Source organism: Oncorhynchus masou, chromosome 13 (genome assembly GCF_036934945.1).
Source record: "Oncorhynchus masou masou isolate Uvic2021 chromosome 13, UVic_Omas_1.1, whole genome shotgun sequence".
NCBI lineage: Eukaryota > Metazoa > Chordata > Actinopteri > Salmoniformes > Salmonidae > Oncorhynchus > Oncorhynchus masou.
This window is the reverse complement of record NC_088224.1, coordinates 33,207,338-33,221,790: the sequence shown is the minus strand read 5'-3', so window position 1 is coordinate 33,221,790 and position 14,453 is coordinate 33,207,338. Positions and strand designations below refer to the sequence as shown.

General features: G+C 47.0%; 1 protein-coding gene across 1 annotated transcript; it reads right to left on the bottom strand.

Annotated features, from left to right (window-relative positions):
• Nucleotides 1-2,789: 2,789 nt before the first annotated feature.
• Nucleotides 2,790-5,370, bottom strand: LOC135552113 (protein rapunzel-like). Its single transcript, XM_064983527.1, has 2 exons — nt 5,261-5,370; nt 2,790-4,257 (listed from the first exon to the last, which is right to left on the bottom strand). The coding sequence occupies exon 2, from the start codon at nt 4,237-4,239 to the stop codon at nt 3,562-3,564; it is 678 nt and encodes a 225-aa protein (XP_064839599.1). The 5' UTR covers nt 4,240-4,257; nt 5,261-5,370; the 3' UTR covers nt 2,790-3,561.
• Between the last annotated feature and the right edge of the window lie 9,083 nt (nt 5,371-14,453).

Here is a 14,453-nt window from a genome sequence, read left to right as displayed (position 1 = left end):
AGTTTTGACAACAGGGAACTCTGCTGGTCGGGTGGACTTAGTGCGCATATTTTTCTTCTGAAAATGTAGACAGATGGAAATAAATTAAACAGAAATCAAATCGGATGTGAAAGTAATTTGCTTTGGTATGAAATAAGGCCAAGTGACTTTTGACTCATAACTTTTGTTCTGAATTAATTTGATTGCATTCAGGCAATCCTGGTATAAATTGTGAGTAAGGGCATGTTTCCAAATATTTGTATATTAAATAGTCAATTCCAGGTACATTTTTGCTAGTTTCAGATTATGTATGGCAGGTGTTCCAAACCTTTTTTTACACAGGGCACCCTTTTCACATTTGAATCAAACACCAGGTTGATTTTGTTTAATATGAGGGACCTATGATTTTTTTTAAAGACTAATTCCCTGCAATTATACCAAGTTTAACAAGACGCATGATATATTTTAGGTAGGCTATTTGTGATAATAATGAGGTTAATAGATAAGGAAAATAAAGTCTAGACCCAATTTCCACAAATCTTATTTTGCTACCAAGTGTTTTAGTGTGATAATTTACATGCACCCTCAACTGAATTATACATATTATCTTACAGAAAGTGCTTTAATCAATTAATAGTCACCTATTGTGCAAGATTACTTCCCAAAGTCTAATTTCTTTGACTCCTCGACTTTAGGTCGTAGCTCCGTTTCTGAATATCAGAGACAAACAAAAGAGAATAGTGAATGGCGGCAAATGTTTTACTTTTAAACTCGGACAAAACAGAAATGTTAGTTCTAGGTCCCAAGAATCAAAGAGATATGCTGATTGATCTGACAATTAATTCTGATGGTTCAGTCGTCTCAAATAAAACTGTGAAGGACCTCTGCGTTACTCTGGACCCTGATCTTTCTTTTGACAAACATATCAAGAATATTTCAAGTGCAGCTTTTTTCCATTTTCATAACACTGCAAAAATCTGAAACTGTTTGTCCCAAAATTATGTAGAAAAGCTAAACCATGCTTTTGTCACTTATAGATTAGACTGCTGCAATGCTCTACTCTCCGGCTACCTGGATCAAGCACTAAATAAACTCCAGTTAGTGATAAATACAGCTACTGATATCTTGACTAGAATCAAACAAAGATATCATATTACTCCACTGCTAGCCTCGCTACACCGGCTTCCTGTTATGGCTACGGTTGACTTCAAGGTTTTACTGCTAAACTACAAAGCATTCAATGGATTTGCTCCAACCTATCTCTCCGATTTAGTCCTGCTGTACATACCTACAAGTACGCTACATGGTCACAAGACGCAGGCCTCCTTATTGTCCCTAGAATTTCTAAGCAAACATGCTGGAGCCAGGGCCTTCTCCTATAGAGCTTCATTTTTACGGAATGGTCTGTCTATTCATGTGAGAGACGCAGACTTTACTGAAGACTCATCTCTTCAGTAGGTCCTATGAATGAATGTAGTCTGGCCCAGGGGTGCGAAGGTGTATGGCAAGGCACTGATTGGACGAACCGCCCTTGCTGTCTCTGCCTGGCCGTCTCCCTTTTTCCCACTGGGACTTTCTGCCTCAGACCCTATTATGGAGGCTGATTCACTGGCTTACTAGTGCTCTTCCATGCCGTCCCTAGGAGGGCTGCGTCATGTCAGGCTTTTTTCCGCTATACTCGACTTGAGTGGGATGAGTCACTGACATGATCTTCCTGTCTGGTTTTGCACCCCCTCGGGTCGTGTGGTGGAGGAGAACTTTGTGGACTATACTCAGCCTCATCTCAGGGCAGTAAATTGGTGGTCTGTTGATATCCTTCTCTTGGTGTGGGGGCTGTACTTTGGCAAAGTGGGAGGGTTTATATTCTGCCTGGTTGGCCCTGTCCAGGGGTATCATCGGACAGGGCCACAGTGTCCCCCGACCCCGTCTCAGCCTCCAGTAGCTATGCTGCTATAGTCTATGTGCCAGGGGGCTCGGGTCAGTCTGTCCTATCTGGTGAAATTTTGCTACCTTGTACCAGACCTGCTGTATTTCACCCTCACCTGCTGTCTCAACCTCTGAATGCTCAGCTATGAAAAACCAACTGATATTTACTCCTGAGTTGCACCATCTACAACCACTGTGATTATTATTTAACCCTGCTTGTCATCTATGAACATTTGAACATTGATCTGGCCTTAATGGCCATCCACTCTTATAATATCCACCCGGCACAGCCTGGCCACCCCTCAAAGCCTGGTTCCTCTCTAGGTTTCTGGGCTTTCTAGGGAGTTATTCCTAGGCACCATGCTTCTACATCTGCATTGCTCACAGTTTTTTTTTTTTTTTTTACTTTATTGAACTAGGCAAGTCAGTTAAGAACAAATTCTTATTTACAATGACAGCCTACGGGGGAACACTGGGTTAGCTGCCTTGTTCAGGGGTAGAATGACAGATTTTTCCCTTGTCAGCTCAGGGATTCGATCCAGCAAACTTTCGGTTACTGGCCCAGCGCTCTAACCACTAGGCTACCTGCCGGACCCAATTGTTATACAAATAAAAAAGCCTTTATAAAAGCCTACATTTGATTGATTGATATTCCCATGTGCATCAGTCTTCATCTGGCATTGTACCTATTTTTCTAGCATAACGCATCACAGATTTCTGCGTCGTTTTAGATCAATATAAACAATTATGAATTGTACCCCTAAAATGAAGGAAGGTCCCTAGGTTGGGAACCCCTGATGTATGGTGACATCATTGGTACATAGCAAACAGAGCGAGAGAGAGATACTAGTGTTTCAGTCAAATGATTATTGTGCATACTGTAATATGGGTCATAATTTAGACTTGTTTATTGAAGACAGTGTATAAAATATTAATGGACAGTCAGAGAATGTATTGACAGGTAGGCTAATATAAGGCAGCTGTATGATCACAAGTTCAAATTAGGAACTATTGCCACAACAACAGAGTTCAGTTGACCCGAAAAAATGACAATACATTTGATTGCTTTTACTGTGAATTTAGTTTCCCATCTATTCATAATACATGATTTCCTTGCTTTACTTGGTCCACTTGAATGAGTCTGGTTGCTGAGAAAGTGGGAACGAACCTCTTCTCCACAGTTTCAACGACCAAACTCCACTTCTCACCCACCTAACCTCCCCTCAAATCGTTGGCCCTGTCAAGAATCAACCCCTAGCCCCTACCCCTTGGCACTTGTGTTGATCACAGTAAATTGGACAGGTCTAAGAAATGTTTGACAAAAAATTCCACCTTGCCTCTCATAGAGCAAGGTGGAGCTACAGCCATATTGCTTGTACCTATCCAGTTCTAAAAATGAGTTAGAGCAGGGGTGACCTTTTACTGAATAGCTACTGGGTCTGAAGGCTTTTATTCCATCCCTACTCTAACATACCTGGTTTAGCTAATTAGGCCCATGATCAGCAGCTGATTAGTAGAATCAGATATATTAGAGCAGGGTAGGAACACCCAGGACATACTTCACACCCGGTAGCACTCCAGGACTGGGAGTAAGGGTAATTTCTGGACAGGGTCCCCACCTCTCCCCTTCCCCAAGCTTTAGGAAAGACTCCTATCCTACTCTTTGCACTGACTCAAAACCTCCTGCATCTTGGCTTGGATGTCCTCCACACGCTTGGTCCACTTCTCTCGCACCTCATCCTCGTCGTCCTCTGTCACCGCTGTGTAGGCCATGAGGGCGATCAGGCCGATGTGGAACAGGTGTCCCACCTGGGAGCACCAGTGCTCCATGACCCTGCGGTCTCCGTTGCAGTGCTCCAGGTACACCTTCAGCAGGGGCCTTCCGAACACCGACCCGGTGCCCATTACTCCCCGGTAGTACACGTCCAGGCTCAGGTCGCTCTTGTCCCTCTCATAGACCCACTCGAAGTTGGCCATGTGGCGCCGCGCTCCCTCCGGGTCCTTCCTCACCAACGCCACCATGGAGCTGAAGGCGGCATACTGGTGCTTGATGTACTCCTCGTACTTACCAAATGTCTCATTGACCTCGTCCACACGAATCTGCCGCAGGCACTGGCGGTTCTTCGCCGAGATGCTCTCCAGCTTGCCGTGCACCACCTGGAAGTCCTTGTCCAGGGCGTGTGCCTCATCACCCACCAGGCCTATGCGCACCACCCCGACCAGGGAGGAGACGATGCCGAAGAGGGGATTGATGGACGAGGCGAAAGAGGATACTTTCTCCACGCAGCCCAGCACCTTGACCACTGTCTTTCTGATTTGCCCGGCATCAGCCATCACTGTGAGCTTCTGACTCTGACAAACAGTGAGCAAGACAGACAGACAGGCAGACAGACAGAGGCAGACAGACAGAGCAGACACTGTCAGGCTGTTGAAAGAGTAGACAATGAACTGAACTGTTTCTGTTTTTCTTGTAGATGGGGAATTGACCAATGTTTCAGTAGAATTCAAATCTTATTACTTTTAATGCTGCAGGCAAAATCAGGCATCTTAGTTCAAGTTACATTCTACATATGCATTATGTCACTGTGTCTTTTAGCTTCAGGTATCAAGTTACAGTCGTAATACTCCTGAGTGACACCACTCATAAAGCCCCTAGTTGTGTAGCAAGCAACAAGTCTATAGGCCAGGGCAAAAAGTCACTAATTACTTAGATTTAGAAGCCAAGATGAACTCTTATTTGAAAGAGAAAGCGAGACAATGCTTTTCTAAGAGAAACATTTCATTATCAAACTTTTCATTTTCATATCAGTTCTAATCAAGTAGAGTATTTCATTCAATTACAGGGCATAGAATGCTTCTAAATGCAAACCCCACACAGACATCCATTTGGGTAACTGGTTTAAAGGGAGTGGCTGCTGTCCTGTGTATGTACACCAACTGATATGTGTGGCTGTGGCCAAACACACAAAACATTATAATCATAGTTCATAGCTTAGCTCTTACTCATCATGCCCAAGCCGGCAATGCAAAAAAAAAATCAGGAAGATCAGTGGGTGTCTCTAGGGTACGTTAAGTACGATCATTGACCTCCTATTACAGTGCAAGTTTTTCTAAAGATTAACAAAATGATGAAGGCCCATGCCAATCTTCATCAATTCAGAGATCATTTTGCCATTAGTAAATCACATTCATTTTGGTCTAACTAAATTCATTTCCTGTATCTCCAACCACAAACGTGTATCATGAACCACTGATTTCCCTTTTGAATTAAATATATCTAAACAGTGTTCCTTTTCAGATAAACCCCCAAAAGATAATACAAAGCCAAATGTATTACTACATTTCTTATTTTTACCTGAATTCAAGCTATTGTTATACTTCTCTTCACACAAGCTGTCAGTATTTCCAAGCCACCATATTCCTGGAGTCCCAGCCTACGTTCTGCCATATAAGGACAGAGGAACGAGGAAACATGACTCTTGTTCGGGCTGTGCTGATTGGATGAAGGGGAAAATGCAGCTGACTGCTTTATGGTTGTAACCCAAACAGAGGACAGGGTGTCTATTGTTTTAGGTATATCAAGTACGTCCACACCTTCAGTAGGAATAATTGTTTTATAGTGTTGTAGGGAATGTAGGGATAAGGGTAGGGGGGATCCATCAGAATATAATATATCTATGTTCATATTTGCATGGCAATTCTTAATTTTCTGCTTTCACAGTACTCAACCAACACACCACACCACAACTTTCTATCTCTCTCTCTCACACACACACACACACACACACACGCCAGTAAAGTACTTCAGTAAAAATAATTTCAAGTACTACATAAGTAGTTTTTTTTATATATCTGCACTTTAATATTTTTATTTTTGACAACTTTTACTACTACTCCACTACATTCCGAAAGCAAATAATGCACTTTTTGCTCCATACATTTTCCCTGACAATCAAAAGTACTTGTTACATTTTAAATGGCTGGCCCGCTCCAGGAGTCTGGGGACAGAAACAGGAAAATGGTCAAATTCACACACTTATCAAGAGAATATCCCTCGTCATTCCTACTGCCTATGATCTGGTGGACTCACTAAACACAAATGCTTCGTTTGTAAAATTATGCCTGAGTGTTGGATCCGTAAATAAAAAATAAAAATAATAAAATTGTGTTGTCTGGTTTGCTTAATATAAGGAATGTGAAATGATTTATACCTGTAAGGGGTGCGTAGTGGCGGCAGAGAAGTCAGGCGCAGGAGAGCAAAACTGTGTTACAACGGGGCAGTTTAAAAATGAAAATCACCGTAAACAGAACGATCAATACAATGGTTACAAAACCCGATGCACACCAGAATATCGTGCATAAGCACTTACAATAAAAAATTCCAGACAAGGACATGGGGGGAACAGAGGGTGAAATACACAACATGTAATGATGGAATTGAAACCAGGTGTGTGGGAAAACAAGACCAAACAAATGGAAAATGAGAAGTGGATCGAAGAAGGCCGGAGACGCCGAAAGCCATCCGGACAAGAAGAGGATCCAACTTCGGCGGAAGTCGTGACATCCCCCCCCCCCCCCCCGTGATGCACGGCTCCAGCAGTGCCAACACCAGCCTCGGGGACGACCCAAAGGGCGAGGCGCAGGGCGATCCGGACGAAGACGGTGGAACTCCTGTAGCACTGAAGGGTTCGACACGTCCTCGACCGGAACCCAGCGCCTTTCCTCCGGACCGTACCCCTCCCACTCCAGGAGATACTGAAGGCCCCTCGCCCGATGCCTCGAATCCAGTATGGAGAAAACGGAGTACGCCGGGGCCCCCTCGATGTCCAGAGGGGGCGGAGGAACCTCCCGCACCTCAGACTCCTGGAGCGGGCCAGCCACCACCGGCCTGAGGAGAGTCACATGGAACGAGGGGTTAATATGGTAATCGGGGGGAAGCCTATAACAAATCTTGTTCACTGAGAAGTCAGGACTTTAAATGGCCAAACCAACCACGGACCCAGCTTCCGGCAGGGCAGGCGGAGGGGCAGGTTTCGGGTCGAGAGCCTGAACCAGTCGTCCACCGCAGGAGCCTTGGTCTGACTCTGATGCCAAGGCGCCAGAACCAGCTGATACCCCAGTACGCACTGGAAGGGAGAGAGGTTAGTGGAGGAGTGGCGAAGCAAGTTCTGTGCCATCTCAGTCCAGGGCACGAACGCCACCCACTCCCCGGGCCGGTCCTGCCCACATCCTGGTTTACTCTCTCCACCTTCCCATTACTTTCGGGGTGAAGGCTGATCGAGACCCCCAGATGTTCCATGAACGCCTTCCAGACCCTCAAAGTGAACTGGGGACCTCGATCAGACACTATATCCTCAGGCACCCCGTAGTGCCGGAAGATGTGCGTAAACATGGCCTCCGCAGTCTGTAGGGCCGTAGGGAGACCGGACAGAGGGAGCAGATGACAGGACTTAGAGGACCAATCCACAATGACCAGGATCGTGGTGGTACCCTGTGAGGGGGGAGATCGGTAAGAAATTCCACCGACAGGTGCGACCAAGGCCATTGTTGAACGGGTAAGGGGTATAGCTTCCCTCTGGGCAGGTGCCTAGGAGCCTTGCACTGGGCGCACACCAAGCAGGAGGAAACATAAACCCTCACGTCCTTAGCCAAGGTAGGCCACCAGTACCTCTGTAGGAAAGGGTGAACACAAAATGGGTGGAAAAACATGGCCCACCTTGCCTGGTGAAGGTTCAGTCTCTTCGCTGGCCAGATGTACTCCAGATTGCGGTGTTCAGTCCAGATGAGAAAAGGGTGTTTAGCCCCCTCAAGCCAATGTCTCCACGTCTTTCAAGGCCTTGACGACAGCCAATGGCTCCCGGTCCCTCACGTTATAGATTCCCTCCGCAGGGCTGAGCATCTTCGAGAAGAAGGCACAGGGGCGGAGCTTCGGTGGCGTACCCGAGGGCTGAGAGAGAACAGCTCCTATCCCAGCCTCGGACGCATCCACTTCCACTATAAACGCCAAAGAGGGATCCGGATGGGCCAGCATGGGAGCCGAGGTAAACAGAGCCCTCAGGTGACCAAAAGCCCTGTCCGCCCCAGCCGACCACTGCAAACGTACTGGGCCCCCCTTAAGCAGTGAGGTAATGGGAGCCACTACCTAACCAAAACCCGGATCAACCTCCGGTAGTAGTTGGCAAACCCTATGAACCTCTACACCTCCTTTACTGTGGTGGGAGTCGGCCAATTATGCATGGCTGAAATGCGGTCACTCTCCATCTCCACCCCTGAGGTGGAAATGCGGTACTCTAGGAAGGAGATGGACTGCTGGAAGAACAGGCATTTCTCAGCCTTGACGTACAGGCGTGCTCCAACAGGCGACCAAGCACCCTGTGCACCAGGGACACATGCTCGGCGCGTGTAGTGGAGTATATCAGAATGTCATCGATATACACCACTACATCCAGCCCGTGCAGGTCCATAAAAATCTTGTCTACAAAGGCTTGGAAGACTGATGGCTCATTCATCAACCCGTACGGCATGACTCATAGTGCCCTGAGGTGGTACTGAAAGCCGTCTTCCACTCGTCTCCTTCCCGGATACGCACCAGATTGTAAGCGCTCCTCTAGTTTGGTGAAGAAGCGTGCCCCATGCATTGACTCAATTGCTGTGGCTATGAGCGGTAGCGGGTAACTATACCTCACAGTGATCTGGTTCAGACCTTGATAGTATGGGCGGAGACCTCCCTCCTTCTTCTTCACAAAAAAAGAAACTCAAGGAGGCGGGTGAAGTGGAGGACCGAATGTACCCATTGACTGCAGGGATTCGGAGACATATGTTTCCATAGCCTTGTCTCTGCCTGTGAGAGGGGATACACGTGACTCCTGGTAAGTGCAGCGTCTACCAGATCTATCGCACAATCGCCCCGTTGATGGGGTGGTAATTGAGTCGCATTCTTTTTGGAGAAGGCGAGAGCCAAATTTGGCATATTCAGGGGGAATGCACACGGTGCAGAATACACACCTGGTCTGGACTTTCCACCGTAGTAGCACCAACTGAAACCCCTAAACACCTCCCTGAGCACTCTCATGACCACCCAGGGAGAGCCCTCTGTTGCCAAGAAACAGTGGGGTCATGACAAGCGAACCAGGGTAAGCCTAGCATGGGAAATGCAGGAGAGTAAATAAGGAAGAGACTAATTCTCTCCTTGTGACCTCCCTGCGTCACCTTGCCCAGAGGAGCGGTGCACTCCCTAATCAACCCTGACCTTAATGGTCGATTATCTAAGGCGTGAACGGGAAAGGCACAGCCACGGGAACAATGAGGATCCCTAAACTATGGGCGAACGATCTATCAATAAAATTCCCAGCCGCGCCTGAATCGACGAACGCCTTATGCTGGGAATGCGGGGAATACTCAGCTAAAATTACATACAAAACATATGTGCAACAGAGGGCTCTGGTTGAGAATGGTGCCGACTCATCTGGGGTGACGCCAGAGTGCCCTGCCTGCTGCCTCGATACCCAGAGGAACCAACCCGGCACTGACTGGCAGTGTGACCTCTGCGGCCACAGATGGTGCACGAGCCGGAACCCCCTCTGGTCTCCCTGCGCACCGCCCCTCCCAGCTCCATGGGTATCGGAGAGGGGGTGCGGGGGGATGGAACCAACAGACCCTGATCTGAACGTCCACGGGTAGCCAGCAGGTTATCCAGCCGGATGGACAGGTCCACCAGCTGGTCGAATGTGAGGGTGGTGTCTCTGCAGGCCAACTCCCGACGGACATCCTCGCACAGACTGCAGCGATAATGGTCGATCAGGGCCCTGTCGTTCCATCACGTGCCGGCAGCCAGAGTCCGAAACTCCAGGGCAAACTCCTGGGCGCTCCTCGTCCACTGCCTCAGATGGAAGAGGCATTCACCCATCGCTCTACCCTCGGACGGGTGGTCGAAGACTGCCCGGAAACGGAAAGTGAACTCCTCAAACTGGTCCAACACCGCATCTCCCTCTCTCCGCACAGCGTTGACCCACTCCAGGCACAAGAAGAGGGCGGACACCCTCTCACGGCCCGAAGGAGCCGGGTGGACGGTTGCCAGGTATAGGTCGAGCTGCAACAGGACCCCCTGGCAGTTGGCAGCCGTGCCATTGTATTCCTGGGGAAGGGAGAGACGAATCCCACTGGGACCAGGAGAAGGAGGAGCGCGTAGTGGAGACCCCGGTTGTGCTGGTGGAGGCGCTGGTAGAACTCTCTGTCTCTCCCAGCGGTCCATTATCTGGACTACGCGGTCCATGGCGGTGCCAAGATGGTGGAGCATTGCTGAGTGATCCCGGACGTGCTCCTCCACCCCTATACCCCGGGTACCTGCTCCTGCTGACTCCATAAGTTTGGTCCGGAATTCTGTAAGGGGTGCATACTGGCAGCAGAGAAGTCAGGCGCAGGAGAGCAAAACTGTGTTACAACGGCACAGTTTAATAATACAAATCACCGTAAACAGAACAATCAATACAATGGTTACAAAACCTGACGCACACCAGAATAACGTGCACAAGCATTTACAATAAACAATTCCCGGACATGGACATGGGGGGAACCGAGGGTTAAATACACAACATGTAATGATGGAATTGAAACCAGGTGTGTGGGAAGACAAGACAAAACAAGTGGAAAATGAAAAGTGGATCGATGATGGCTAGAAGACCGGCGACGCCGACCACCCGAACAAGGAGAACAAATAGTCTTAGACTTTTACTCAAGTAATATTTCACTGGTTGACTTTCACTTTTAATGAAGTCATTTTTTATTAAGGTATCTTTACTTTGACTCAAGTACTGTATGACAATTGGATACTTTTCCCACCGCTGACACACACACATACACACACATACACACACACACACACACACACACACACACACACACACACACAAAAACACACACACACACACACACACACACACACACACACACACACACACACACACACACACACACACACAAACACAGAGAGAGAAAGCGAGAGTAGCCCTACTGGATGAGGGGGTTAGGTGCCTTACTCAAGGGTACAATGGCAGTAGGTAGCACATAGGATATTAACGACAGCAACCCTCTGGCTGCTGGAACACTCCCAGTGTCCTGTCCTATATTAGGAATAGAGAGAAGATGGGTCCTAAAACAAGCAGCCCTATGAGATCACAGGTTGGAAATACATTGTAAACCTTCATTACTCACTTTGCACTAGTAACAACAAAATATTGATATGCTACATTGTACTTCAGAAATGTAATTAGAATTGTACAGAAATTAAATTAAGCTGTTTTGAGAAACCGCGACTGTTACTCCTTAAAAATGTGTAATTACAAAAACTGCTCAGTCCATTAGTATGCCATTACAAAGCAATCACTACGTTAGTATGCAACAACACTGTAGTAATTACACGGTTACTACATAGGCATAAGAAAAGGTGCACGTCACCACTTTTTAACCTCATATTCATTATCCATTATCTCCAGCACCATACCAGTGTCTACATATGTTCTTGAGTAAAAAAAAATCTAATCAAAAAGTGTTACAGTTGAAAACATAAAGATACATAATTAGCCTTATTCATAAGGCTCATCAATGCTTATAACACCATACCTGTCTGCTTGCCCCCTTTTCTAATTTTCTCTATACTGATGTATATTAATTGTACAAGACAGCAAACAATGGCTCCATTATTTTACTCTTTAATTATGAAATAATTTCTGCCACCAATGACGTAGCATTGCCATCGTGATGTGAAAATAAACATATTTGGCAGGGCATTATAATTCACATTATATATTTCTATTTGGCACATTTCATATCATACAAAGCACAGCAATTGCACTGAAACGTGACGAGAAAGTGAACGATAAACATGAACTTGCTCGACATACAACCAAAAATATATGTAATTCCAACACTATCGTGTATTGAATTTCAAACCACTGTTTATGGTTACACAGTTGCCTGGGTAGTTATGAATAAGGTAGACTTTGATTTATCTATCTGTGTTCACTTGCGTAGGTGTGTGCGTGCATGCCTTTAAGTGTGTACATGTACGGTCTGTGTTTGTGTATGTGTCTAGTGTGTGTGTGTGTGTGTGTATGTATGTGTGTGTGTGTGTGTGTGTGTGTGTGTGTGTGTGTGTGTGCGCGCATGTGCGCGCGCGTGCGCGCGTGCATGTGTATGGAACAGAATATTGAAAAATATGACCTTGGTATCCTGTAATCCAAACCATCAACCTGCCTCACCCAATGTGATACGGAATCGCTATTATTTTTAATTTTTAGAACACATTCAAGAACCTCCAGAAGCTTGGACACTGATCACTTGGCTACATAGCTGATGCATGTTGGACTGTCCATTAATCACGGTACTCCATTCTGCTTGTTTATGTTTTATCTGTCGGCCCCAGCCGCACTCAGGCTCTATGTGTAGTTAATCCGACCCTCCCTGCCTAGTCAATGCCATTTTACCTGCTGTTGTTGTGCTAGATGATTAGCTGTTGTTGTCTTACCTACTGTTTTAGCTAGCTCTCCCAATTCAACACCTGTGATTACTGTATGCCTCGCTGTATGTCTCTCTCAAATGTCAATATGCCTTGTATACTGTTGTTCAGGTTAGTTATCATTGTTTTAGTTTACAATGGAGCCCCTAGTTCCACTCTTCATACCCCTGATACCCCCTTTGTCCCACCTCCCACACATGCGGTGACCTCACCCATTTCAACCAGCATGTCCAGAGATACAACCTCTCTCATCATCACCCAGTGCCTGGGATTACTTTCGCTGTACCCGCACCCCACCATACCCCTGTCTGCGCATTATGCCCTGAATATATTCTACCATGCCCAGAAATCTGCTCCTTTTATTCTTTGTCCCCAACGCTCTAGACGACCAGTTTTGATAGCCTTTAGCCACACCCTCATACTACTCCTCCTCTGTTCCGCGGGTGATGTGGAGGTAAACCTAGGCCCTGCATGTCCCCAGGCACCCTCATTTGTTGACTTCTGTGATCGAAAAAGCCTTGGTTTCATGCATGTCAACATCAGAAGCCTCCTCCCTAAGTTTGTTTTACTCACTGCTTTAGCACATTCTGCTAACCCTGATGTCCTTGCCGTGTCTGAATCCTGGCTCAGGAAGGCCACCAAAAATTCTGAGATTTCCATATCCAACTATAACATTTTCCGTCAAGATATAACTGCTCAAGGGGGAGGAGTTGCAGTCTACTGCAGAGATAGCCTGCAAAGTAATGTCATACTTTCCAGGTCCATACCCAAACACTACTAATCTTAAAAATGACTCTCTCCAGAAATAAGTCTCTCACTGTTGCCGCCTGCTACCGACCCCCCTCATCTCCCAGCTGTGCCCTGGACACCATTTGTGAATTGATCGCCCCCCATCTAGCTTCAGAGTTTGTTCTGTTAGGTGACCTAAACTGGGATATGCTTAACACCCCGGCAGTCCTACAATCTAAGCTAGATGCCCTCAATCTCACACAAATCATCAAGGAACCCACCAGGTACAACCCTAAATCTTTAAAAAAGGGCACCCTCATAGACGTCATCCTGACCAACTGGCCCTCCAAATACACCTCCGCCGTCTTCAACCAGGATCTCAGCGATCACTGCCTCATTGCCTGTATCCGCTACGGAGCCGCAGTCAAACGACCACCCCTCATCACTGGCAAACGCTCCCTAAAACACTTCTGTGAGCAGGCCTTTCTAATTGACCTGGCCCGGGTATCCTGGAAGGACATTGACCTCATCCCGTCAGTTGAATGCCTGGTCATTCTTTAAAAGTAACTTCCTCACCATTTTAAATAAGCATGCTCCGTTCAAAAAATACAGAACTAAGAACAGATATAGCCCTTGGTTCACTCCAGACCTGACTGCCCTCGACCAGCACAAAAACATCCTGTGGCGGACTGCAATAGCATCGAATAGTCCCCGCGATATGCGACTGTTCAGGGAAGTCAGGAACCAATACACGCAGTCAGTCAGGAAAGCTAAGGCCAGCTTCTTCAGGCAGAAATTTGCATCTGTAGCTCCAACTCCAAAAAGTTCTGGGACACTGTGAAGTCCATGGAGAACAAGAGCACCTCCTCCCAGCTGCCCACTGCACTGAGGCTAGGTAACACGGTCACCACCGATAAATCCATGAATATCGAAAACTTCAACAAGCATCATTTCTCAACGGCTGGCCATGCCTTCCGCCTGGCTACTCCAACCTCGGCCAACAGCTCCACCCCCCCCCCCCCCCCCAGCTACTCGCCCAAGCCTCTCCAGGTTCTCCTTTACCCAAATCCAGATAGCAGATGTTCTGAAAGAGCTGCAAAACCTGGACCCGTACAAATCAGCTGGGCTTGACAATCTGGACCCTCTATTTCTGAAACTATCCGCCGCCATTGTCGCAACCCCTATTACCAGCCTGTTCAACCTCTCTTTCATATCGTCTGAGATCCCCAAGGATTGGAAAGCTGCCGCAGTCATCCCCCTCTTCAAAGGGGGAGACACCCTGGACCCAATCTGTTTCAGACCTATA